The 27,384-nt window shown below is 38.7% G+C and overlaps 1 protein-coding gene across 10 annotated transcripts in view; it reads left to right on the forward strand.

Moving 5' to 3' along the window:
- Positions 1-27,384, forward strand: part of TENM4 (teneurin transmembrane protein 4) — a 601,078-nt gene that overhangs the window by 394,873 nt on the left and 178,821 nt on the right. For all 10 annotated transcript variants that reach the window (XM_032679109.1, XM_032679110.1, XM_032679111.1 and 7 more), the window contains 2 exons: positions 19,135-19,305; positions 24,092-24,306. In XM_032679109.1, the coding sequence (XP_032535000.1) occupies positions 19,135-19,305; positions 24,092-24,306 (386 nt within the window). The remainder of the gene's footprint in view (positions 1-19,134; positions 19,306-24,091; positions 24,307-27,384) is intronic.

Consider the following 27,384-nt stretch of genomic DNA (forward strand, 5'->3'; position numbering starts at 1 on the left):
CAGACACATCACCATCCTCTGTTTAAATATTAGAATATTGCATTAATATTAGAATATGAGAATATTATAATATTGTATTAGAATAATAGCACATTGCAGGCCTTACCTTCCTGCAGAAGTGTGTGGAGCTACAAATATCAAGAGATACATGAGAGACCCTGCTGTGGGCAGTACTTTTTGTGTGACAGACACAACTGTGATGGGCAACCGTCTGGGGCAGGCAGAGCCATATGGAAACAACAAGGCATTGTGTCCTTTCTGAAGTTCTTTGCTAAAGCCAGTTCAGTTTTGAAATTCATCTGGAGCACTTACTAAATCATTTGTTTGAGGCTAAAAGGCAGAGTTTCTACTATTTTATGTAAGTCTTTATGGTATTTAGCAGTCTGAGGTGCATTTATCTCACTGAGCTGTTTCAAAGAAGAGGAGAGGAGGCATTAGTAGACATCCACGACAGCTGAATGTCTGGTATCATGTGTCCACACTGTGATCAAGCTGAAGGTTTTACAGGGCTGAGTGAGTCACTGGTCTAGAGAGGTAATGACAAACAAAATATAACAGGGTGTATTAAACATCAGAAGCTGGTTTTTATTTGAATTAAACAGCTTTTGATTGACTTGTTGCCACCTTTTCAAATATTCAGACACCACAGTGAGGTGGTGGCAACAATGCCCGTCAGTGTTTTGTGCACACATGGCTTATGCAAATCTTGGCAGAAGCTTGTCTTGTGGTGTGAGAGCACTGAAGAGAAAAACAGGGGTAGATCAGGACTGTAACATTAAAATGATGGAACCATTGAAACCAAAAGCCTCTTTGAGCAGCTTGTAACTGCCCTGTCTGCCCTGTAAATTTGCTATTCTAGGAGGTCATGAAGAGACATCACTTTAAAATTAAATCCCCTGTTTTAGGACTGTCCATTCAATAGACACCTAAACAAGGAAAATTTTCATGGCTGTTGCTGGGATGTGATGGGGTCCATATACCATTAAGCTCTGCCTTGGAGGGCTAATTTCTAGCAAGATTATGGCAGAACTAATACCGTGAGGTATGTTGCTGTCCAAATACTTTTCCAGCAGTTTCTATATCTGGTAGATGCCAGACCTGCTAGCAGAGCATTGTGAAGAGTCTCTGACATTGCTGTACTGTTTGGGAGGAAGATTTCTGAGTTTAGAAACAGAAAAGACCTGTTTACTTGTCCAGATCTCCATGCCCAGCAGCTGTTTGGCTAGACCCATGGAACAGTTTCTAACTGAATTAGTGATGGAGAATAGTTTCTGCCTGCTTAAACAGGAGGTATTATCCTCTGCCTGATGTATATTCCAGACTAGATGTAAGTACAATTTGACGTAGTTAGGCACTTGCAATTTTCCTGTACTTAAGCATGTGCTGCAGTCGCATTGCATGAACAGCAAGAAAGATGGGCATTTGATTTAGATTAAAGTTAGGGCTGGAAAACATATTATGAAGCTAAAACAGTCATTCCTTTTTATTGGAGTCAGAGCTCTCTACTTTTCAGTTCTGTGTTCATTTGAACTCTGTACAGATGCAGCTTCACTTAAAGAACAGTGTTTCTTGCTGCAGGCAAAAGGCTTTGACAGTAAAAGTGTGTTAAGACTATGATGTGTTTATAAAGTGTCTTTTGTTTTATTGTGTAAGAATCACCCTGAAAGATAACTTTAGCTCAGTTTGTCCATGATTCTTTGATGCTATGGAGGAAACACAAGTTTCCAAAGCAGTTTTCCAAAGCTCTTAACAATCTAACTAGTTAGCTATGATGTATAGTATACTAATTACCATGATGTTTACATGCCACTAGAGATCCATAGGAAGAGTTAATTATTAAACCTGATCCATATCTATAGATCCTACATTTATACCTTCATATATAAACCAATTTATTACCCTGCCAACAAGCTTCTTTCACTTTCTGCTTTAATATTTCTTTTCTGATCCCAGATTAAGTTCTATTTTGCTACTGTTGATGTTTGTTCTTTTGATTTACAAGGATTGTAAATAAAAATTTTTGAATGTTTTCTATTTGTCTTGTCTTAGATAAAAGGCAGAAATGGAAGCTAAGCAATCTGTTCTAGCATCTAGCAAAGCCTTTATGTTAACAGGAGCTTTGTGGACCTTTCTTGGTTCTTTCACATCTTCACAAAATCACTGTGATAAGGTCACATAGTAACTGTGGGTCTCATTTACTTAATTTTATCCTTAATCTATAAAAATGCCAGATCCAGTCTGAAAGATGCTGTAGTATTATCAGTAATATGTTTTCTGTACTATAGAAGTTTGTGAAACATACCGTTTCAGGACAAGGGTTGAAAGGGACCCAGCACTACCATTTTTATCATTTATAGTAGAACTTGAATATGTGGGGTTTATTAAACCCCACATTTTTGTTAAAACTGGTTCTTTTTGTACAAAATGCAGACATGATTAGTGCCACTCCATCACTGAGTGGTACAGCTTAAATGACATCTGGCTCTTCCTTTCGTACACCATGGCATTTGAGAAATACAGGCCATATTCTTCTTGTGCACATGCTCCTCTTAAACTGTAGCAACTGCATTTCCTTTAGCACTGGTTCTAATGCATTCAGAGTCAGTGGCATTGCACCCAGTGCCTGCAACAGGAGCTGGAATAACCCTGGAAAAGTCTGCATATATTTTTGTATATTGGTTCTGGAGATTGACCTGACTAAAGACAGAATATAAGTCTGTATATATGTTGATCCTTCAATCCAGTCTTGAATGATCATTTTTGGTTTTGAGCTCCAAATTTTTCCACTGTAAATTATCTCAGGAAGGCTAAGACATGAAAATAGTCTCAACCTCATGGAGAGATGCCATCAACCTGATGTGTGATCAAGCTTCTGTGTGATCATTCAAAAGTGCATGGAGTTGCAGAAATCTTTTTACATCTTTTGTTCTGTAGCAGAGAGATGGGAAGATCACAGAACTCTGTGTTAGCCTTAGTCACACTTCGCCATAGTAGAGAACCAGTGAGGGCAGCTGCTGTGTGTAAAGCCTACAAGAGGCTGGTGAGTAGCAGTGAGCTCAGGAAAGCTGCCTGCGGGAATCTGGCAAAAGAGACTTTACTGGGCCAGATCCATAATGAAATAGTGAATCACTGAAATGCTTCAGCTCCATCACTTTACTAAAATTCTCCCATCTCCCTCTCCACATGCATGCACACACAGAAAGTAACCATCAGAGGAATGAGGAAGACACAAAATTAAATTAATGGCTTTAAACTGAAAGAGACTAGATTTAGATTAGATATTGGGAAGAAATTCTTCACTATGAGAGTGGTGAGGCACTGGCACAGGTTGCCTAGAGAAGGGGAGGCTGCCCCATCTCTGGGAAGTATTCAAGGCCAGGTTGGATGGGGTTTGGGGCAGTCTGGTTTAGTGGAAGGTACCCTTGCCCATGGGTTGGAACTAGATGACCTTTAAGGTCCCTTCCAACGCAAACCATTCAAGGATTCTATGAAAATTAAAACCATGATGGCATATATTCAGTCTTATATTTCCCCCTGTTTTGTTGTCTTTTGTTCCAGCTTCAAGTGCATGGTGGTATGAATTATAACTCAGATCTTTTATTTTTCCTCACCTGCAAAGTCAGCAAGAGCTCTTTGATTATTAGGGAATTGGGTGCATCTTTTTTTCGCTTTGAATTTTCCATTGTATGTTTGGATAGCAGCTACTGTTGGCTTTATAATTTAGAGTAAAGGAAGTACAAGTGATTTATCCACATCTTTAAAAAAAGGTGATAAAGGTACAAGATCCCACTTTAAAGCTATTCTTGTGAAGATCATTCAGATGGGTGTTAAAACCTCGCCATAGAAACTCCATTAAAGAACATTTACTGTTGCGATCTGAGATCTGTAACCTGACATTAAAAGTGTTGTGATTGCAGAAATACACCATAATGTAGATGCTATTGAAAGAATCACAGAATTATTTTGATTGGAAAAAACCTCTAAGATCACTGTGTCCAACCTTGGATGGATCATGACCATGTCAACTAAACTGTAGCACGAAGTGCCACATCCAGTTTCTTGAACACCTCCAGGGATGGTGACTCCACCACGTCCCTGAGCAGTCTATTCCAGTGCTTAACAACCCTTTCCATGAAGAAATTCTTCCTAATGTCCCACCTGAACCTCTCCTGGCACAGCTTGAGGCTGTGTCCTCTTGTCCTGTCATGAGTTACCTGGGGGAAGAGGCTGACCCCCACAGTGCTACATCCTTTCAGATAGTTGCAGAGTGATAAGATCTCCCCTGAGCCTCCTTTTCTCTAGGCTAGACAACCTCAGCTCCCTCAATTGCTCCTCATAGGCATATTAATACTGGGAAGTATTAAAATGTAGGTATTCCATTTGATGACAATGTGTTCTGAACTTGGCGGCAAAATTCCTGCTTTGCAAAGTGGTTAGTACTTCTTCAAAGTCAACAGTTATAAAGATCCTGGTCAAGTCTGCATCTTTTCTCAACTAATTAAGTGTTTATTGGAGACAGGAAGAATGATGAGGATTCCCATAATTTTCATTTTAAATTCTTTTCTCAATTTTCAGTGTTAAAATCCGTAAGCACTCTCATATCAGCCTACAGGCTGACCTCTTCAGACATTGAAGGCTAGCAAACTCCAGCCACTTTACCATCTTTACAGAGTAAGCCGCATACCTACTTCAGTTTTTTCCCAACTTATGTGTATAAGAATCTCATTAGCTCTTTTTGGCTATAAAAATTACATTAAAATATTGTTATACAGCATTCTTGTACATACTCCTTAAGTAATTTTCACTCTCTGCTTTTCAGTTGCCAGTGTCCCATTTCACAGACACAATTTGCTATCCATTATCTGAAGCATATAAGGTGGCCTTTGACACATTTTAGTTTAGAAACTGCCCAGCTCTTCTATTTATCTGTTCTGTCCTCATCATTGTATTTGTCACTTGAATAGTGTTTGAGTCATCTACATGTTTAGTGATCCATGATTTTATATTTGCTTATGTAACACTGGTGTAAACATTGAATAATTTCAGGTTGACTGTCAGTTGTTGAATTTCACAAGAAATTGTAGCGTATGATGGTTATTCACCAGCAATGATAATACTAAGGTCTTTCAGTTAATTTTAAAATACATGTATAAATTGCTCTTTACCATTGGAAAGTGCTTGTTTCTTAAGTCAAATGAAATTAAATCAAATGTCTTACTAACCTGTAATCTTGTCAAAAAATTAGTGACTGTTTTTCAAGATCTATTTTTCAGAAAAGCAATACTTTTGGCCTGAGCTACCACATTCATCTTCTTTATTCTGTATCAGTTTAATTCTATGTTATGTTTTCCATTATTTTGTCTGTAATAGAGGTCAGACTGCCCAATCCAAGTGACTTGCATCCTCTTCTTTTCCCTTCTTAAATATCTGTACAGCATCAACCCTGGTAGCTGGTTCAGTATTAATCAGTGAGTTAGATTCCTCTTCTGCTGTATCATTTATTGGGTAAAAGTTAAATGAGCCTGCAGATTTAAAAATGTTTGTCCTTGAATAGATGTAGTTTCATATAATTCCTGGTTATTAACAGACTGGAAAAAAACTTATTTCCTGTGAATTAGTTGCATTATCGTAGTTATTTTAAATAACTAGAACAAAAATTCTTACTGAACACTTCAACCTTTATTATAACATTATTAACAATTTCCCCATCTCCATCAAGTAAATAGCTATATTGTTGATCAGTTTGCTAGGTTTCAGTACACTTAAAAAAGTGTTCTATTGTTCTTTTTTTAATTCCAAGCCATTTATTTTTTCTTCATGTCCTCAGCTTCTTTTCACCTCTCTGCATGGTTTTAGATTTATATAGATTACTCTCTGTTTCCCTATTGTTCTGGGCTTTTATATATTACTTTTTTTATTTCTACTTATTGTTTTATTTTGACACTGAATGAAGAGGTCCTTTTGTCAAAGTCTGATTCTCTTTCATCATTGTGGGATCATTAGAAGAATGCCTTCCATTTAGAAGTAGTCCACCAATATGACTGATTCTTTAACTAGTCGAAAGCAGGTTGAGGCTGTATATCCAGAGGGCTCGTCTGATCTGGGAATCTCTATCAGTGTGCCATGAAACCACACATTAGTTAGCCCTTTAGATGCCTGATCCTTTTGTAAAATTGAGAATCTTTAATACAAAGAGAGATTAATTTAATTCCATCTGTTTTCATTAAATGGTAAGATACAGGCTCTCAGCCCATAAGCTTTTATCAGTTGCTTTTAGTGAGGTTTTATAGCTGCTATAAGCCCCCAGAAAAGAAAATAACAGCAGGCTGACTCCAGGAGTGCTGGCCTTGCCTTTATGACAGTGGCACAGATGTGGTGCTGTAATCTTTATTTCACAGCTTTGATTGACCTTTGCACACAGATACTGAAAAAGAATCAATTTTACGGATCTTAATATCTCATGGAAGGAGTTCTCCTCTAGTCCATGTTTTTATTTCATACTAATTAGTGTGAAGGAACATAATTTAATTACAGTTAAGTGGAGACAGAAAGAATTGTTTGCCATAATGGGGTTTTTTTCAGTGTTTTTAAATACCATACATTTTTGTGGGTAACTAGTCATAGAGTAATCTCAATTAGGGATGTCACTGACAGTGAAAAATATTCCTCAGTTATAGTTTAGTGTTTCTCTCCCATCCTTTTCTAGCATAAATTAGAAGATGGCTTCAAAGCCTGCTTTGCAGCCAGGTCATACATTTCTGTTGGGTATGTGAAGTGATGCATTTTTCGGAGGTTTTTACCTGTAGTTAAAGTTGAGCTATGTGGTAGATATACATCTTTATAGGGTGAAGTGTTGTTGTTAAGTGTACTGCCCAGATAACATACTAGGTGACCTGTAAAATAATGAATAAAAGCTCCAATCTACACTTTCCCACTCTGTTAAGATTTCAAAACACTTCTTATGCTGAAACTTAAAATCTCCAAAAGGACCACTTACACACTTCCCCTTGAGATACTGGAGTCTGATGCTTAATAGATAGAGGTTGTTGAATCTTTGTCTTTCAGTTAAAACCTATAAACAGCATCACCAGCTTTTCCTATCTTCCTCTCTATTTGATTTTATCATACCGTAACTTCCAAGCCTGTCCTTATTGCAATCAGAGGCTTTTGCCTAGAAAGATGATGAGAACAGCATATGTTGGATGTTTTCAAATATGATAGCACATGACACAGCAGCAGCATCACACCTTGCTTGCCTAGTACAACTGTAGCATCACTTCGTTATGCAAAGAGACTCTTTAAAAAGCAAAGCAGAACCAGGCAGTTAGCAGAGATGATGGCTATGCTTACCCTAAGTATTTCAAAAGACAATCTAACTGGACTATCAGTGGAGCAGAATCTCTTTTAATTATGGCAGAAATTGTAATGAAATCAGGAATCAAAAGGGCTTCCTGAGTCTTTTGGTTAAAAAAAAAAATAAATCCCACAATCTAAGCATAATGATATTCCAAACAGTATTACTCCAGGTGGTCAGTAACAGTTTATTTATATAGTGTACCTTCCCCAGTCAGACTGCATCATGGGCAACTCCAGTTTGGGAAGCATGTATGTGAGACCATTCTGGGCATCCAGCTGGTCCAGAATGGGTACATTTTTATACTGTTAACCTCTTATGAATGGTCAGACCCAAACTTGTCTACTGAGAGTGATCTCTGGTCCTTGCTAGCTGAACACAGTGCACAAGAATTCAAAAGGTATTGGCTGACCAGTACCAGAGTCATGGTAGAGTCCCTTCTAACAAATAAATATTATAGACTATCAAGTCACACTGCTTGGTACTGTTTAATTCACTAATATCAACTTAGTCTTTGGGGGTGAAGGGACAAGGCAGTGTGCTGTGTCCTTGAGCAAGCACTTTGATACACTTGTATTTAATGATGAAACAAAATTATCATGCCTAAGTTACCACTAGTGAACATTTTGAGCCTCTCACTACAAAGAAGACATTGAGATGCTGGAGTATCTCCAGAGGAGGGCAATGGAGCTGGTGAAGGATGGAGCACAAGTCTGATGAGGAGCAGCTGAGGTAGCTGGGGGTATTTAGCCTGGAGAAAAGGAAGTTTAGGGGGACCTTATGACTCTCTACAACAGCCTGAAAGGACGCTGTGGAGACATGTGTCAATCTCTTCTCCCAGGTAACAAGTGACAGGCCCAGAGGAAATGTCCTATTGTGCTAGGAGAGGTTTAGACTAGATATTAGGAAAAGTTTCTTCACTGAAAGGGTTGTCAAGCACCAGAACATGCTTCCCAGGGAAGTGATGGAATCACCTTGCCTGGAAGTATTCAAAAGGCATGTGGATGTGACAACTGGGGACATGGTTTAGTGTTGAACATGGTGGTGCTGGGTTAGTGGTTCGACTTCATGCCCTTAGAGGTCTTTTCCAGCTTTAACAATTCTATGATTCTGTAGCCTAAAAAGACTTGTAAGTGTTGTAAGAGTAGGGGTCTGTATCCCTGCTGCTAGTGTGGTCACTCAGGCAAAATTTTGCCATTGGATCCACTGTAATTTTCTATTCGTATTGCAGAAGTGCTGAGGTAATGGAGAATTGTGACACCTCTTTTTTATTAGAGAGAAAAAGCAATGGTGTGTGCTTTATCACATCCCTGATCCTCCCAGAGCTGGCCACCACAAAACTAGAAAATCTGAGTTCACACATGCTCAGTAGGGATCTGTTTAGAGTGCAGTAGCAAAATTGTCTGCACCAAGTGTATTCCTTCCCTTTCCAACCCCCTCCTACTGCTACCAACCAGGCTGCACATATGGCATCCCTAGAAAGCAATTGAACGTGCTACAGTGCTGGAGTTGCCAGGGTTGAGTGGCAATTTCTGTGCAATTGTTCTGCTCAGCATTGGGCCAGTGGAAAAAAAATAGCCTGTGATGAGGGAATTAAAGGCTATTACAGAGCACATATGCATACAGAGTTTAATGCAGAATCACACAAGCAATCTTAATTCTCTTCTTTGCTCACTTTTGAGTGCTTGACTTGTCGAACTTTGGGTTTTTTTAGGAAATTCTTTTTTTAGGTATAATTAAAGATGCCTGTAGGTCTTTTTAGGAGAACGCTGTGTGTTGCATTTGCTAGCGCTTGCCTTAATCTATGTACTGAATTTAGTTCTAAGTCCAAGGGAACAAATCATCAGGTTATGTTAAGTTTTGTTGTTGAGAGAGCTTTTCACACTGATCTGAACCATTCACTTAGATTTATAGCATCTGAAGGTATTGTGCTGGATTTTGCTCATGGTCTCTGGACAGAAAAAATTATTGTGTCGTTAATTGTGCTGTGTCACCCACTTTATCAGCTTTCTCAGGCTGTATTCATTTGCCGAGATTCTGTACAGGAAAAAAGAAAGGATTTTTTTCCCCCCTCCAATTGTTGGAACGATCTGTTTTTCTAGTATATGTAAAGAAAAAATAGAAAATAAATTTAAACATCCTAAGCCTGCTTTAAACATATCTGTGCTTTTGTCATCCAAAGCAACTAAAACAATTGAGATACTCCTGAACACGTGTAGATTAAATTTTTTCATGTCCCTTCAAATAGTCACAAAGCTGATAGGATTCTGCTTTAGAGCTCAGTTTTGACAATGCTGATGAGCACTCTGGCCCAGATCTACAAAATGTGTAAATTTGTACTGAATTTGAAGTACCTCCATTATGCTCTTGAAGTCACTAAATTTACTCATGCTAAGTAAAGCTCAAGTTAAACCTGTACTTTGGACATCAAGGGATTCTGAGAATGTAATTTTGTTAATTTTTCTTGCATCAACTAGCACAGCCCAACTGGGGCTCCAGTGCTATGAGAATGTGCAAAGGTGACTAATAACACTAATGCAGTTTTCAGGATTTTCAGGATTTTTTTTTAGGATTAAAACACAAGCAGTGTTCTCATTTACTTGTCTTACTATAATAAAATCATGTTTGGGTTCAGAAGGACAGATGAGCAGGCAGCCGTCCAAGAGATCAGCTCACACATCAGATTCTACTGCATGTTTAGATCTGAATGCTTTAATTGGAATATTTGTTTTAAACTCTGATCCCACCTCTGTTGTGCTGGGGTGTTATTAGAAGACAGATATTCGTGACTTTTGCACAGCAAACTATGTTTTTTAGACTTTAGGCAAACTATTATATTAATTTTGGAAGACAGGTTTTCCGACCATTTTCAGATTAAGGTAACAAGGAAGGAAGCATGTGAGAGCTGGTTGATTTGCCTATATAAATTACACCCTTTTTAATTAGCACCTCACAGTTTATATGTGTGTAATGAAAGGGCATTTGTAAAATATACTGTCCACAACAGGCTAGCCCAGAATTTTAGTAAACGTGAAGCAGGATAGAAGGCCCTCTGGTAGAGCTGCCTGTCCTCATTTCTCTAATTGAAGTGAGTACCTCAATGGGAAAACCATTATTTCTAATATTATATGCACAAATTAAAATTTTATTTAGAGGTATAGTGGGACCATCTTATAATTGACTTTGATCTTGAAGTCTCTGCCAGAAAGGGTTTCTAGAAGGGAAAATATTATTTTACTGAGAAAGGCCTGAGCATGTGTAACACCAAATTTACTAGAGCTGTGAGGTCTGAAATAAGTTTCTTTGGTGCAGTAAGCTACCTAATAACAGCCAAGTAAGTGTTGCTGAGGTCCATCTTTCAGCTTCCTATTCTATTTCAAATTGGTGTCGATGGTGAAGGAAATTACCGATGGTATTTAAGCAGACAGCTCCTTGGATAAGCCCTGCCATGTTTATGTCTATTTTTTTTCTATAGGTTGACACTTTAAAAAATCCCCTTTAAAATAACCATAAAAATATTTAAATATCCCCATTTAAAATTGCATCTTTCCTTTCCTGGAAGAAATTACAAGCTACTGTAGCACTGGAGGGGCTGGTGATCATCTATTAGCTGTTTGAATGGACAGGCAATCAGTTCAAAGTCTTTGATCCCCAGGGGTAATTAGGAAGACTGAATAGAAAGTGCTGACTCTTTGCATTGAACAAACATTGAGCTTAACTGCTTTATTTTATAGTATCTTTCTAGTCACTTCCTTGAAGGTTTCAAAGAAATGTAATGCTTCAGCTGGAAGCCTTTTTTCTTCCCTATTAAGAGCAATTGGGAACTAAATTAAAATCTGAAGTGTTCTCCTAAGAAGAAGCTAATACTGTTTGGTAGACCATCTGCTTCTATCTTGGAAATCATTGATACAGCTCTTCAGTCAGGAGGGGTCAAAGAATTACTAGTTAGTGTTAAATCAAGGCGAGTAACTGTGTTTGTAGCCAGGACTTTGGGTGATTAGCACAGTGCTGTGTTTTCCCAAGAGGCAGTTCCCGCTCTGCTGGCAAAATTTTAAGAGGTGGGAATCTCTCCATCATTGGTATTCCTCCTTTGCACACGGTGATTTTGATTGATGGAAGGAGGAGACGTGAATTATCTCTGAAAGAGTTGCATCTGGTACTTGCTTGTTTGAGCTTGGAACGTGGAGGAAGAGTCGGGCAGCAGGCATGATCCCAGGTACATGGATGTATCCTGTAGCATTTGTCTGTACTGAGCTGGCTGTGAAAGCAGCTACCTCTTACTTTAGGACATTTGAGGTCCTAAAAAAACCCAAAACCAAACACAACACAGCTTTTGCTCTGTTTTATCATCAAAGTCCTTCCTCCTAACCCCTTCACCCAAGATGGGTGGATATAAATTATCCAGTTTTCAGGATGAAGCAATTGCAGCCCAGCCCAGCAAAATGTCTTCAAACCCCGTCTGTGAAGGAGGCTTGTAAACCTTTTTTCTCATTGAAGGTGGATCACTGAGCAGTCAGGAAGGGAGGTAAATGGGGAATTTACAGTAGTGAGCATTACCCTAAGTATCCCTCCTGGTGGCTTTTTTATTCTTCTTAACTATTGTTCTTGTATCAAATAAATCAACAGGCCAGGAAGCAGAGCCAGAGGATCTCCCAGCCACAGGCTGTGTGTCATCACTTAAACAACATGCAGTCCAGCTGCTTTTTGGGCTCCATTTCTCTGTGACCTGTTAATTTTACATTTCTAACTGTACAGCAGGCCTAATCCATCTGGGCTGTGGAGAGCACCATGTGCAGGATTCTCTGTTCCCACATGGCTGCAGTCCCTTCCTGGTGTGCAAGCTCACATTCCTTTGAGTAGAGGATGATTCCTGAAGTTAGGTTTTCCATTCCTTGAGTGAGAGTTTTAAGCCACAGAAGGAAAGCATTTATTTATAGGAAATAATTTCAGACACTAGAAACAACACAGAGCACTGTACAGAGTTTTTGTTTGTAAAGTAACTGCCAAAGTCCATGCAAGAACTGGCCTTGGAGGAATCCCTCTCTCCTTGCCCCACTGTGGCTGGCTGAGTACCCCGGGTATGTACGTGTAAATGATGTGAATTCATGATACTACGAACCACTGAGATCTCTAGATACCCGTTAGGTATTTGGGTATTAAATCACTGCAGCACTCAAAGTGTCACATGCTTGCTGCTTTTGCCCTCTTCCCAAACCAGTAGGACCATAGAGCCTTTCAATCCTCAGCTCTCATTGTGTTGGCATGTTCTACCATACTGGGACACAGAAGCCTTGTCCAGCACATGAAACAGCAGTGTAAGAGAAAAACAGTTTATTTTTTTTAATGTTTGTTTTACTGTTTCCATTCTCTTTAGTCTTGCGTGCCTCTTCCGTGATTTGTTGAAGATTGACAAACCAGTGATTATTTCATGCTGAAAGGTTCCTTTTCATAACATTGAATGTTGCAAAAATATGATTATTTCTGCAACAGTCAATTCTACCACTTCTACAGAAATCATATGATTTCAGTGTACAGAGAGACAGTTATCCAGATAATTATAGTCAAGTTTCTTCCAGAGACAGGAGTGAAAGCAATACATTTACTTGAGTCAAAATTAGCCCTGAGTAATTCAGTAGTGGAATTCAGCTTTTTTTCAATTAGGAGAAAAAGCAAAGCTCAGGTATCATTTTAGAGGCATCATTTTAGAGAGTGTGTTATTTGAAGCCTGACTGTCAAACATGAAGGTTAAAGAGGAATATATAACCACTATGTATCTTATACTTGTTTCCACACAAAGAAGGGAGAGCAAAGAAACAAGCTGTATAAATGTCTTCTCCATCACTGAGATCCAGCTGTTTTTCCTATTCCAAATCTGTTCTACTCTTTTGTTTAGATTTCCTTTGCTCTTTCCGAACCTTCTCTCATTCTGTATTTCTTACCATCCTCCCCTTTCTTTCTTGTTTTTACTCTTCATTATGGTATCAGTTTCTCTCAGCTGTTCCTTCTCACACTTTTCCCATTTTCTCCTTTCCCCCATGCTGCATTTGGGGGCTTTGGAAAGCCATTCTCCATCCTAGGAGTGGTGTTTTGGCTTGTGTTGGCTTTGGCTTTGTTATCACCAGTGCACTGAGGTGCTTATAAAAACCAGTAGAGTAGTGGAGCCAGACTTTTCCAGACAGAGCCCAGTACCAATACAGCTGAGCTGTGGAGGGTGGAGGGGCTATGCAGAGAAGCTTGGCTTTTCCAAAACATGTGTGCTCCCCCATGCTATTTAAGCAAATATTCTGACATCCTTACACAAATGTGGATTCAAAACCTGGAGTATTCTTAGTGCAAAGAAACTGGATAAGTTTTTCAAATGAGAAGCCCAGAAGACTTTCTGTCTTGCCTCCCTACCCTTTATCCTCTGTGCTTGCTGTAAATCCAGACTCACAGTAGTGATCATTAACTTGTTTCATTGAGCTTCCATTCTGAAAAACTCCTTATTCTTTGTTCAGGGCAAGATAGTTGTTAGCTGGGAAACAGTCGTTATTTTATTCATTCCTTAGATTATGTAGGAGCTTTGCTGGAGTGAGGAATTGGCAGACCAGCAGTGGTACCTGCAGGACTTAGCTCTGAGAGGGCAGGGGAGAAGGCAGCAGAGCCTGTGAGCTGCTGTGAGAATGCTTTTAACAAACACTGTTGAAGCAGCTGGTGGCTTCAGCTGTAACCTTAATTTCAAGCATCGTAATTGATTGGTTTGGTTATTTATTACACTTAGCTTGCAGCTTTGGGCAAAGCAACAAGCTAATAAAGGGCTAGGAGTTTGTTTTTCAATTTTTTTGCTGACTGGTGTGGTTTCTGGGGGTCTCATATGCTTCAGTAAGCATGCCTTGTCTTTTCTTCTGCCTGTGATCTATCACAATCATCTGCCTCTCTCTGCTAGCCCCTTCACTCCATCAGCCTCTCCCAAGAGATGTCCATTTTGTTGACCATGTGAATTATTGTCTTTGTTTGTCCTTTTTCATCCTAAATGCTGTACCACTTCCTTTGTTCTCTGATCTGCTGAGTAAGTTGTTTTGACTTTAGTGTTTTGCTGTCTCATAAGCAAGTGGCAATAATACAAAGATACCCAAAAGCCTGGGTTTTTTCAAAACATACTTGGAAAGAATGTTCCTCTTTATCTGGCTTAATAACATCAGCTTATGCTGATGATGGCCTCCACAAGTAGCTATGGAGTAGGAATAATGCAATATAGAGAGACATAATGTGTTAAAATCAAAATATTCATGATCCTAAATATTTGGTTCCACCAATATGAACTTTGATTTATTTGGATGGTTAAATAGGTCAGCTGATGCTAAACTGTTTGCAAATTTTCTTTGTTAAAGTGAATCTGGGTCCAGCAAATGAACAACCATATCACACTGTCGTGGTTGAAATGCTGAACTCAGTAAAGTAATCAAACTCTGAAGGGACTGGAATTTGGCGTCCTTGTTTTCCACCAAGAAGGCGGCCAGAGGTGACATAGGACTGAGGATAAGGTGGATTATTCTGCAACAGAAAATTCTGATACCTGTTCAGCACATTTCAGGGCACTTTTTGCTTGCAATTAGCTACGGTGGAAAGGTTGTGCAAGTCAAAGCTTTAGTATCAAAACATAAGCATAATGGACCAGAGGCCCCAGATGCCTTTATATCATCTAAGTTGTTGGTGCTGAAACACCCCAGAGAGGATGCAGGGTTTATCCTAAGTATTGTTTCCATTCCAAGAGAAGGCAGACAAAAGAGTTTTATTCTCCATGGGAAATAAAGCCAAAGCTTCCGTAAAGAGCCTGTCATGGGGCTTCCTAGGCAGTGAAAGCTACATGATATTTTACAAAAGGGTACACTTTAATGATTGTTAATTGCAGAGTGCCCTTTTAATACATGGGAAGTCTTCAATATCTGAATATCTACTTGAGCATCATGTTGGGGAGGGAGAGGAAGAAGGACATGAGGTCTTTTACAAGGGCATTTACTCCCTGTCAGTCACATCTTATGTCTAGCTGAGCAGAGGGAGGAAAAAAAAGCCAGAGAAAATGTCCACAGTGGGTTCCATTGACCTGGAGACTGAGACCATCAGGAATCTCAAACTATTTTTTACAGCTTCACTTTGCTTTTAGGAACATTAACACTTTGAAGTATATGACTGTGCCTCTAATCCATGATTCTAGGACTTTTACCTGATTATGGTCCATTCTTTTTTTTCCACAAGAAAGAACTGTGCATCAATTTAGCACAGAACAAGGTTGTTTTGTGTCTCTCCTAAAACCTTTAAACAACTCTGTGCATCAACAGTTTTACACATCCCATTGAGATGTAAAGACACAAAACATCCAGTGCTGTTACTACTTATCACAAGTATGGCAGTGAGATGGAGCAAGAGAAGAAATTAATCTTCCACCAGCTTGCCAATCAGACACTAGTGATATTTGGAAGATAGTAATGAAATCACTTAATCAGGTGATTTGATGAGAACATACCTGCTACCCATGTGTGTTACCAAAGTAAGTTAGACTCTTTTTTCTTGTTTCAGATTGGCTTTTGTGGTTATTGCCTACACATAGCAGAAATTGCATGATATCTTTCTACCTTATAGGTGGGAATATTTATAGGCTTTTATTTTGTGCTTAGAAACATCAAATCAGAAATCCTGAATAGAGCACTAGCTCTGAGCTTTTGCACTCCATGTTCTGCATTTTTATTAAACCACTTGGTAATCAATATTCTATTCAAAAAATTCTCTGTTTCTCAGATTTCTGCACTTTTGTGTGCATGATGGTCACAGAAATCTTTCTCATGGATCATCATTGGAGACCTTCTTACAGCCTTTCAATACTTAAAAGGGAGAGATGTAGAGAGGCTTTTTACTGACATCTGTAATGACAGGACAAGGGGCAATAAAAGAGAATAGATTTAGATTAGATATAAGGAATTTTTTATTATAAGGGTGGTGAAACACTGGAGCAAGTTGCCCAGAGAAGCTGTGGCTGCCCTGTCCCTGGAAGTGTTAAAGGGCATGTTGGATGAGGCTTTGAGCAATCTGGTCTAGTGGAAGGTGTCCCTGCTTGTGGCAGAGGGGGTTGGAACTAGATCTAGGTCCCTTCCAAGCCAAATCATTCTGTGATTCTTTGATTCTGTGGTCTGTATGATGATGGGATCAATGTATGCAAGAAGCTTTTGCTTTAGACAAAATCTAAGACAAAAGGTAACATTAATATGAGCCTTTTGACTCTGTGTGACAATACAGTATCTATGTTACAGATAAATCTGTCATATTTTCTAAATTGGGACACTGTAAGACACTTTTCAAACATTTAGGATTGAATGATGACATGAAATGGTTGATTCACTTGCTCAGTTGGATGGATAACGTGCAGAAAAGCTGTAGCACTTCCAGGCTACCAGTTCTGTCGTTACACTGAAGCAAGATGTTCCCTTCTTAACACATTTCCTCTCATGAATTTTAAATGCATTGTAATGCCTGGAAGAAATGTTCATAGTTTTTTCTCTGCACCCAAAACAACGTTGAGTTTTTCACCTTCATTTGCTTGCAGTAAATAATGATCTACAACAACAAATTCCTTCTAAGGAGAGGAAAAGCAACAACGTCCTTTTGGGGAAACAGTGGCCTTGCAATGTGTTCCTAAAAGTCTGTGTGACACTTGGACTGTGACGTCCAAAGGACAGGGCAAGTCAAATGATGTTGTGAAAAAAGCAAACATCTGGCTCAGTTCCTGCCCAAACCAGTGATGCCCGGTATAAGCTCATGCAGGTCATAAGCTTCATAACATGAAGACATCTGATAGATGGAGCTGGCTTAAGCACTTAGAGCCAGCAGAAGCATCTGGCCTGCTTGCTATCTGGAATTGCCTGAGTTTATAGGAGTGAACAGTACAGGTTTTGTTCTGCTTGGAACTACAACCATCTATATGGTTAAACAGGGGAACTTGCATGCTCATACCATCTAAGCCCTTGAGCTGTCTAACAGCTCTACAGCACCTGGGTTACACTCTGGCCCTAAGTTAGTCCTTTAATCTGCTGTAGTTCTTCTTTTCCTTTCTGTGTAGTCGAAAAAAGCAGATTCCTACCTGATGAGGTTTTATGAAGTTAATAGCTATGAAGTGCCCAGGTACTCTGCCAAATAAATACACTCTGTTCAGATGAAAGTACTCGTGCCTCTGTCTAAAGTGTCCTGGTTGAATTACCAGTTGTGTTGCTAGCATTCATTCTTAGTATATATACCTGATAACAACGAGTTTTGAAGAGATCCTCAGGAGACCTTCCTTGCTGTTTTTCCTTGCTGTTTGGGAGTTTTAGGAGAGTATTTCCTTTCTTAATGGTTAAGACTGTTATCAAACCCAGTCCCCGCTTACATGGTGAAAGGAGAGTTTTAGCTGTGCAAAGACAACCTTAGTTATGTTAGTAAACGATAGGTGACCTAATTGGGACTGAAGTGGAAAAAATCACATATTTCGCTAAATTGCCTGAGCACGCTGTTTTGGGAGAACTACTCGGATTACTTTTCAATCCTCATGAAAAGATTGTCCTGATGCACAGATTTAAATAAACTAACCACTTGTCCCTAACAGTGGTTGCCGAGCTCAGGTACATTTTCGTGACTTAAAAGAGAACCATAAGCCATGGAAATGCTCTGTTTCTTTACTGGTTTTGTTTATGTTAAATGCTTGTGATGTTAGTGTCATTGTAAAGTTTCTTGGAGAAATAGCGTAAAATATCAAGGCTTTCCCTTAAAAAAGAAATGTCATTCCAAATGTAGCAAATATTGGATCATTTATCTGTGTAGAGCCTGAAGCTAAGCTGGATACTGATTGAGTATGAAATGTTTATGTTGGGGACAGAAGAACTGATACGGGAAGCCACATCCTTTGCTTTATATTTGCAAGGGGCAAATATTAGTTGTATAAGCATATGATTTCCATACTCCTCATACATGTGTTTGCTTTTTAAGTAGTCTGTCTTCTTCCTTAACTTCACTTGTCTTTATGTAATGCCTTGAAATAGATTCACGTGTGCACTGGATGACTTTGCATGGCCCAGAAACCTACAGAGAGCTTTGCCCTGATATCACACAAATCTAAATGGTGATACTTGTTTTCAGATCTCAAGGACTGATCTTTGATCTGAATAGAGGAAGCTGAGTTGTACCAAGGAATGTTCAGACATAGTCACTCGCATTTGTGATGCAGAGCACAAAGGCATGTGTGCAAGATGGATCTTAAATTGCCTTAGTTTTTACTTGGTCTTAACAGGAAAAACTGTCAGAGGTGTCTGTAAGAGCTTCTGTGTCTAATTGATGGGTAAAAAAAAAAAGAACCTAAATAATACACTGTGAATATAGCAAAACAAACCACAGTGCAGTTTCCTCGTATTTATTGGTATGTTGAGAAATAATACTCCTTGTATTTCTCTGTTTACCACATTGCCACCCCAGCCTTGGGAGCTTTCTGAAACACTGTGCCTGGTTATGCTCTCATGCAGACCATGAGTCAGGAGTGGATATGCTGGAAGAACCAGGGTGGATTGCTACAGGTGATCTAAAATGAGTTTAAGTGGGTGGAAAGACCTAGGGAGCTTGTATGGTAGAAGCAGCAGGGGCTGTCCAATTACATTAATCCCATTCTTGTCCTAAAGCAATGACCACTAATAAGACAGTGGAGTGAGAATTTAGAATGTGCCCCTGTAGTTCTGAAACTCTCCCAAACAGAAAAAGATGACTTTTCTCATTGCTCACCACAGCCATGCACCTGTTTGGCCTAAACTGGCACCTGCAGCCGATGGAAGGGCAGATGTATGAAATCACGGAAGACACAGCCAGCAGTTGGCCAGTGCCAACGGACGTCTCCTTATATCCTTCGGGGGGCACAGGGTTAGAGTTACCTGACAGGAAAGGCAAAGGAACCAGTGAAGGTATGGTTGGTGTGTGTTCATGTTGTGAGTCTTCTGTCTGCCTCTAAACTCCAGCCATCCAATCTCATGTTCCATTACCCTCAATGCTGCCATCAGCAGGTGCTTTTCCAGTCTTACATGTCTAGAACTAGTAATCGTTGGTCTTGTTTCCACGTGTTTCTAAGTTTTGTACCCTTCTGATGTCCACTAATGCAATAAAACTGTGTGAAACCCTCCCCACACATTCAAGGCATTCTCAAGGTGAAGCCATCTGTACCTTATCTCACAGGATACAGAAGACCATCATGAAAACCCTGCCTCGAGGGGCTGTTTTCATGGGAAAACATTGTCTCTTGAAAATTAAATGATTCCTGGAGTAGTGGATTAAGCTTTCTCTGCAGCAGTACAAAAACATTTCAGTTTGCCTATTTGCTGCCACTGAGTAGCAAATGTTTTGAGGACCAAAATATTTATTGAGAACTACTACACTGTGAGTTTTGGCACTCCAGAGGTGGACATCTCTTTGCAAAAGTAGCCAAATAAAAGACCTAGTTTCCACAACGTATTATGATGTTGACAGAAATTAGTAGCAGCTGGTGGGTCCTAAATTCAGCAGCACCTCATCCAGCTACTTTACATCTTAGTGTGTTTTTTTTAGAGGCAGCAGTGCCAAAAGTACCCGTAAGCTCTGCAAAGTTTTATCCCTCCCTAGACTTAGCTGGAGAAATGAGAAATTCTAATTTTCAGAATGCCTTTTTGTTTGTGTATCAAGCTTCTCTATTCAAAGTCAATAGATTTCAGTAAAAGTGAAGTCATTGGCTGGTTTTTTTAGTTATTTTGGTGGAAGAAGTTTTGAGGACACATAAGACGTATGCTACTGTTCTGGCAACTCAGAAGTTTCCAGAGCATTCCCTAGTCTTTGGCTGAGAGCCTGTGTTTACATCTAAAATTTAAATTAATTGTAGTATTTTTTTCTATAAGTGCTTATCTGTATTTATTAGTTCAAATAAAGACCATAATTATGTCTATTCCTTAAAACAGTGTATTTACTGGTAACTGATGGCTGCCATCAAATTGCTACAAGGAAAAATCAGCTAAGCAGGTTATTCTCAGCAAACCTTACTAGACAGTGCAGCAAGCTGCAGACAGCCCTGCTGTTATATTCAAAAATACTTCATGACAGATCTTTTTTTTTTCCCCTCTAACTTGCCATATGTTTCATTTTTGAATCATCTAGCTTTGATCTGTCCATTTCCTTTTAAAAGTCAAAACGAAAATAAATGGATGTATCCAAAAGTGCCATCCAAGTGAAAGACCTCCACTTGATTTTATTTTCAGGCATGTTTGCAGTAACATGAGTAGAAGTTTTGGTTGCTACTCTGTTAAAAGAGAATACTGGGCAATAGCCTAGTACGTCAATAGAAAAGCCCTCAAATTAGTACTTCATATAGATATTAGGAAATCTGTAGGCTTTAGAGGAAAATATCTTGTGCTGACTAGAAAACACATCAGGACAACATCTTTGTTGCAGCAGTGATGCTGTCCAGCCTTAAAATGCAGCTCTCTCCTCATTAGGTGGCTATGTAACTAATTCTGGACTAGCAGTGTTGCACAGCTTCTATTCTAAACCATAATGTATGTGATTGAAATTTATTTTAAAAAGAATTAAAATGTATTCGAAAGTCTTCCGGATCAGAGTGAAATAGGCTGCAATGTGTTAGAGCATCCTTAGAGCTGATCTGAATGAATCATTACCAGTGTCTTGCCAATTCTCAGTCACAGTCGTTCTTTCTCATCTGCGTCTGTGCTCTAGCACAGCATTTACCTGTGTTTAATCTCAACCCTGTTTACCAAAGCACTTAACCACATGCTTACATTTAAGCATGTAACTAACTGTGATTGAAGTCAGAGAAATGTGTGTTCTTAAGTGTTTTGATGGGTCAGGGTACCTTCCTGTCAAAAATACAGATTCAGCAAGGTCTGAAATGAAATAGTTCATTTTGATATCCAAAGAAATTAGGAATAGTTGCTACGGCAACTAAAAAGTTCAAGGTAATGTGTGGAAAAAGCAAAGTAATTGACAGCTCAATTAAGAATTCAGACCTGAAGTTAATTTTAAGGAGTCAGATATTCTGATTAAAAGCCGATTTCTGATTAGAAGCCGAAATGGCTTTTTTATTGTTACTTTATGAAGTATCCAGTCCACAGAGCCTGATCTTACTGTAGGCTAAAACTGATGAAATAGGGATGGATTTCAGGGACTGAGTTCAGACTGGTGAAGAGAGCCACTCTTTTGACATCAACTGCTGGCAACATGATACAACAGCTCTTAGGCTATCAGCTTCTCAGACATACAACTGTCCACCAAGAGGAGACATAAACTTTGTAACTGTGTGTACAAAAAATTATTTCTGTAAGACTGCCTTTTGCAATCACAGAGGCATTTTTATTTTCATGAGCAAGCACTGCTCTCTGTACAGAATACATCCTGTGTTCATTTTGTCCAGCCTCTCACTTGCATAGCAACATCTGTCATATTAAAGTCTCACCTTCACTTATTCACTCTGATGTACAGTCTTTATTAATGAACATTCAGGGGGCATATAAAATACTTCAAGTTTTCATCTGAATTTCTGAGAGTCTATAAAACATGTCAGTAGTAATCAGAAAAACTATATACTTCATTTGAGCCAAAACATGTGATGTCTTTAGCTCTTCTTTGATAGAATCCTCTACCTTTTCGTGTTACAATAATGCAATAAGAAACTTTGCATGAAGACATGGGAACTGTTTCCTTTAATCCTGACAGTGTGAAAAGTAATTTTTAGTATGCCAAATAAATACTATCAATCCAATTGATAAGGTAATTCCCTTCAGAATCAAGCTGATTTTCATTGTGCAATTGTAGTCTATCAGCACAGAATGATGCATAAGGAATGCCCATTTACCTAAGCTGCTTCTGATTATCTCCGTTAATATACACTTCAACTAAAAAAGAGCAAAAGGTCAGCAGATTTCCCCCCCGTATTTATTGGAAAGTGATGAGCAAAGATAAATGAGGATCTCGTAAAATTAACAGTAGCTTTTTTTTTCTGTACACATGTATACAGCCTTTGAATATACACCTTTTGTGCTGGTATGCATAAAACTTTTGCCACAAGATAGCAGAGAAATGAAACATGCCATCAGGTCCTGCTCCAGCAATGTATTTAAGCAGTTGCTGACTTTAAATCAGTGGTTAGTATTATTGGAAACAAGTTCTGCTAAGTTTTATTAAGTAAACAGAACAAAACAAAACAACTCCATCCTTAATATGCATGTAACTTCTATATTCATTTTCAGAGACAGCTAATAATTTACATCTGTTTCTCCTGGAAAGTTTATGTTGGGATGGTATGTGGAGAACTTCAATGAAATATTGCAATTAATATTGTATAACATTGAATGAAATATTGTCATTTGAAACACTAAAATGACATGTTCTATCAATCACCTTTTTCAACATGGAAAGTAAATTCTGAGACTGCTTCATGTGAATTCATGATAGATGGGAAACGATATTTTTGTTTCCCATTTCTCAAATATAGACTCTGGAAGAAAAAAATTCACAATTTGATTTTCCTACAAAAGACTGTAACTACCTAGAAGTTTCTTTCTCATTTTGTTAGACTTGTCTGATCTGTGAAACACAGAGTAGTGTGCTGTAATGGCATGGAGATGAGAAAACAAATTTATTTTAATTTCCAAAATAAATAATTAGTTCTTGGTGACATATTGCTCTCCTTACTAAAGCTGAAATCTTTCAGGTGATGCTACTGCATACTTTTCAACTAGAAGTGTCCTTAATAAAGGCTGTTTGCTAAGCAGTTGCCTTCTTCATTGTCCGTATGCCCCACAGCTAAAGTTGTGGCCACTGGCTATGGCACAGTCTGAAAAGGCATCGTTCTGGCATTTGATTTTTCATTCTGCCACCTGTTTGGAAAGCTGTGAGTCTATGAATTTCTCAGGTGTGTTTTTTAGGTGTACCAAGCTCCCTGCTGACTCCCTTGGACATTGCAGCACGTACTGATTCCATTTGAATACCTAGGCTCTCCAGCCTGGTGGTCAGTTTGAGAAACAAATGCCTTCATTTGTCTTCTGAAAGGAAACGGATAATCATAGCACACTTTGCAGATTATATTGAAACTCAGTTGAAACCTTTCATGTTTCTTAACAGACATTACTCAAGTGCAGGGTACGATTTCCTTTGTTTTTCTCAGTCCTTTTTTTTATTTACCTTTTTGTGCACTGTTCAACAAGCTTCAAATACTGTTACCACTGTCAAGAATTAATTTAACAGAGAAACATTTTCCTTTCTCCACTCAGGCATCGTTCATGCTGCTGTTCTCCACACCACCATTCCACTCTGTGACACGTCTATCTCACACTTGCTACACTTCTTTTGTGTAATTTATGGTGACTTCTCCGTTCCTGAAGTTATATTTATTTTGGATATAATATCAGATGATTTATTCTTATCTTTGGAATGTAATTGCACACTCTCTGATGTTACAATTTAAACAAAAGGCCATTTTTCTCCAGGTTGCTCTTCCCATGTTCATGTTTTCAAACAAAACAGTTACTGAAGCCAGAAATAACCCTGCCAGTTTTCCTCCCATAATCGTATGGATTGGTTAGACAAAGTTCTCAGAAGATTTCAGGACACTAATAGACTGTTTCTCAAGATCAGTGTCAGAGATACCAGTGTGATTGGATTACTTTCAGGATATAAGACTAATTCAAGAATTTTGTTCCTGTGTTTTGGCAGGAAAGCCCAGTAGTTTCTTTCCAGACGACAGTTTTATAGACTCCGGAGAGATTGATGTAGGCAGACGAGCCACACAGAAGATCCCTCCTGGTATTTTTTGGAGATCTCAGGTGTTCATCGACCACCCAGTGCATCTGAAATTCAATGTGTCTTTAGGAAAGGCTGCTCTGGTTGGCATCTATGGCAGAAAAGGACTCCCACCATCACACACACAGGTAACGGGATCTTATTTCAATTAAGTAATAATTGTCTGAAATTGTACATTTGTATGGTGTATGGTTTTATTTCGTCTGTTTCTTTCAAGAATTTGTTGCATGCTTGCAAGATGTCAAAGATCCTTTATTCAGAGAAAGAGAATCAAGTGACAGTGGCAAAATTTAAATGTATTAATCTGGTGGGCTGTAGGCAGAGGCAAAGCAGGCAGTTGCCTAAGGCAGCAAGCTTCCAGAGGAGGAGAAGGGTGTTCTGGTGCTGGTAGTCACTGAGGGTTACCAGGTGGTTGCTCCAAGTAGCATGGGATACCACCTTCTTCATCCAGTGCTTTGCACGAAGGCAGCCACACTCAAACTGCATCTGAAAGAATTTCCTCATAAGCAGTTTCACGTATCTCAGATCTGTCTCTCTTTCAGCCACTGCCTTTCCCCTCTCATGGTAAGAGCAGCAAGGTTGGTAAGTCTCAGGGGAGCAAAGTTCACTTTTGTCTTCGATGCTGAAACTCCTGGAGCCTACCCTTCACATTATGTATACTGACTGTCAGCTTAGACTGACATTGGTCAGGGCTGAGTAATTAGTGTATAAGCAAAGAAAATCAACTTTACAGAAAGCCACCAACTCAGGTAGAAATCAAGATACAGTTATTATTCTATGGGACTGAAATGAAAGCAGATGGTTTTCTTAACACACCTTGACAAAAAACCACATCAAGAAATCACTTTCTGGGAAAAGCTATGAAGAACTATTCCCTTAAGTAAGGATTTTATACATTATTTTCTCTACTTTCCATTTCAGTTTCTAAGCTGCTCTTAACCAGATTGATTAATACATTAAGGCATAACACATTGGCAATGCAAAGTATCTTTCTCCCACTTGCATCAGCAAGTTATCAAAGAATTAGCAGGTTTATGTTAATGTATCTTACCCTTGCCCTCCACTATTAGCTAAAAATATTTGAGATTTATAGAAATACCCTGTCTTTACTTTCTTTTTGAGCAAACAAATATGTTTATTACAATCTCTTTGGGTAATACAGTATTTTCTTCACATTAGCACACCTCCAACGTATTTATGTCGAAGAGGTGTCATAAATCTACACTTTCTCTGCCTACTTTTCTGCAGAATTAAAATATTTCGGTAGGATCAGCATGTCATAAATTCAGTGCCACAGTAATGCTGTTATTACCCATTTTTAATCAGTCTCTTTTCATGGAGAGATTCAAACATTTATAACTTAAAAACTGCTGTGTTATTTGAATAAAAACTCAAGTCACGATCACATAATACTAACTGTAGATCAGAAGTCTGTGTTGATTTTATTTGTTTATTATCGTCAATCTTAAATTTTGTTATGGAACAGGAGTTATTACATGAACAGTTTCAGTTGTTCTAATAACAAATGTAAAACTTAACACCTGACCCTCAGGTTTATTGAACTTAAAATCTTCACATATAGCAGGGCACATGAAGCTGTGTCAAGGAAGGTTTAGACTGGATTTTGGGAAAAGGTTCTTCACCCAGAGGGTGGTTGGGCACTGGAACAGGCTCTCCAGGTAAGTGATCACAGCACCAAACATGACAGAGTTCAAGAAGTGTTTGACCAGTGTTCTCAGGCACATGGTGTATTCTTGGTGCTGCCCTGTGCAGGGCCAGGAGTTGGACCCAATGATCACTGTGGGTCCCTTCCAACTCAGGATATTCTATGATTCACTATACCCAACCACAGAAATGTTTTAAGAAATTAGCAAGCCTGCACCAACTTCACCATCACTGCTGGTCTTTCTGCAACATGATTTTTGCTGGGACATTCGCAGTGATTTGTCAGTGTCAGGACCTTTTCCATTTAAATCAGCCTGGTTGTGTATCAGTTGAAGCCTCAGCTAAAAATGAAGTGTTGAATGTGGGATGTGGCCCATGTTTGTCAGTATTACATGCTGGAAAAGGCAATACACTTGCTCAGAATCACCTGCTCCTATTTGTGTAACCACTCATTGAGAGCTGCCAAGTATATAGAAAAATTCATCTAGACCAAAAATGACCAGACAGGCATTTTTCTTCAAACAATAAAAACCATGGTAAACTAATAGAAACAGATCACAAAACACACCTTGTTCTGAAGAAATAATTTTATGAAGCTCCAGATTATTGAATCAATATTGATTTATTACTTGTTAATATTTAATTTAGTTTGTTAATTGTAATTTTTCCTAGATTAATTATTTTACAAACCTGCTGTTAATTAAAGCATTGTTTTCCTTCTGTATACTTTTATATGATGTTTAATCTCACCACAGTTTATTAATCAAAGGAGTCATTAAATAGGTAACCTGCGTTCTCTGTTGAAATATTAAACTTGTCTCTCATATTTAATACATATTACACAAAGCTCTTTTTTTCTTTTGCATAATCCAAAGTATTTGCTGCACCTCATAAATCTAACCAATGAGTTATATATTTCAAAATTTTTCAAGGAATTTCATAAACAAAACTTTGCAAAATGTGTGCTTAGATCAGTGTACGATACAGAGTAGTACAGTCTCCACTAGAAGAATTTAATAAAAGGTCAATTATTTTTTCCCAGGCCTATTTGATGGCAGTAGTAAAGCTCCAGCTGATTATCAGGGGTTTTTTTCAGTGTTACATAATAATATATTTCTTCTGTTTAGATAATTCTTCTGTTTTATGAGCCTTAACATAGTTTATGCTGTTTCAGGATCTTTGAATTGATCCTAAAGCTGTAAAGCCCTAGAATATATTCCTGAATTTCATAAAATATCTGTGGCTGTTTGACCCTGGATGAATGTCAGGTGCCCACCAGAGCTACTCTATCACTCCTCTCCACAACTGGACAGGGGAGAGAAAAATACCAATGAAAAGTTCATGAGTTGAGATAAGGAGGGGGAGACATCACTCACCAGTTACCATCACAGGCAAAACAGACTTGACTTGGGGAATTTATTTAAATTTATTACTAATCAAAATCAGAGTAGGATAATTGAGAAGTAAAAAAGATCTTAAAAACACCTTCGCCCCACCCCTCCCTTCTTCCCGCGTTTAACTTTATTCCCGGTTCTCTACCT

The sequence above is a fragment of the Chiroxiphia lanceolata genome, chromosome 2 (assembly GCF_009829145.1).
Source record: "Chiroxiphia lanceolata isolate bChiLan1 chromosome 2, bChiLan1.pri, whole genome shotgun sequence".
In the NCBI taxonomy this organism is placed as follows: domain Eukaryota; kingdom Metazoa; phylum Chordata; class Aves; order Passeriformes; family Pipridae; genus Chiroxiphia; species Chiroxiphia lanceolata.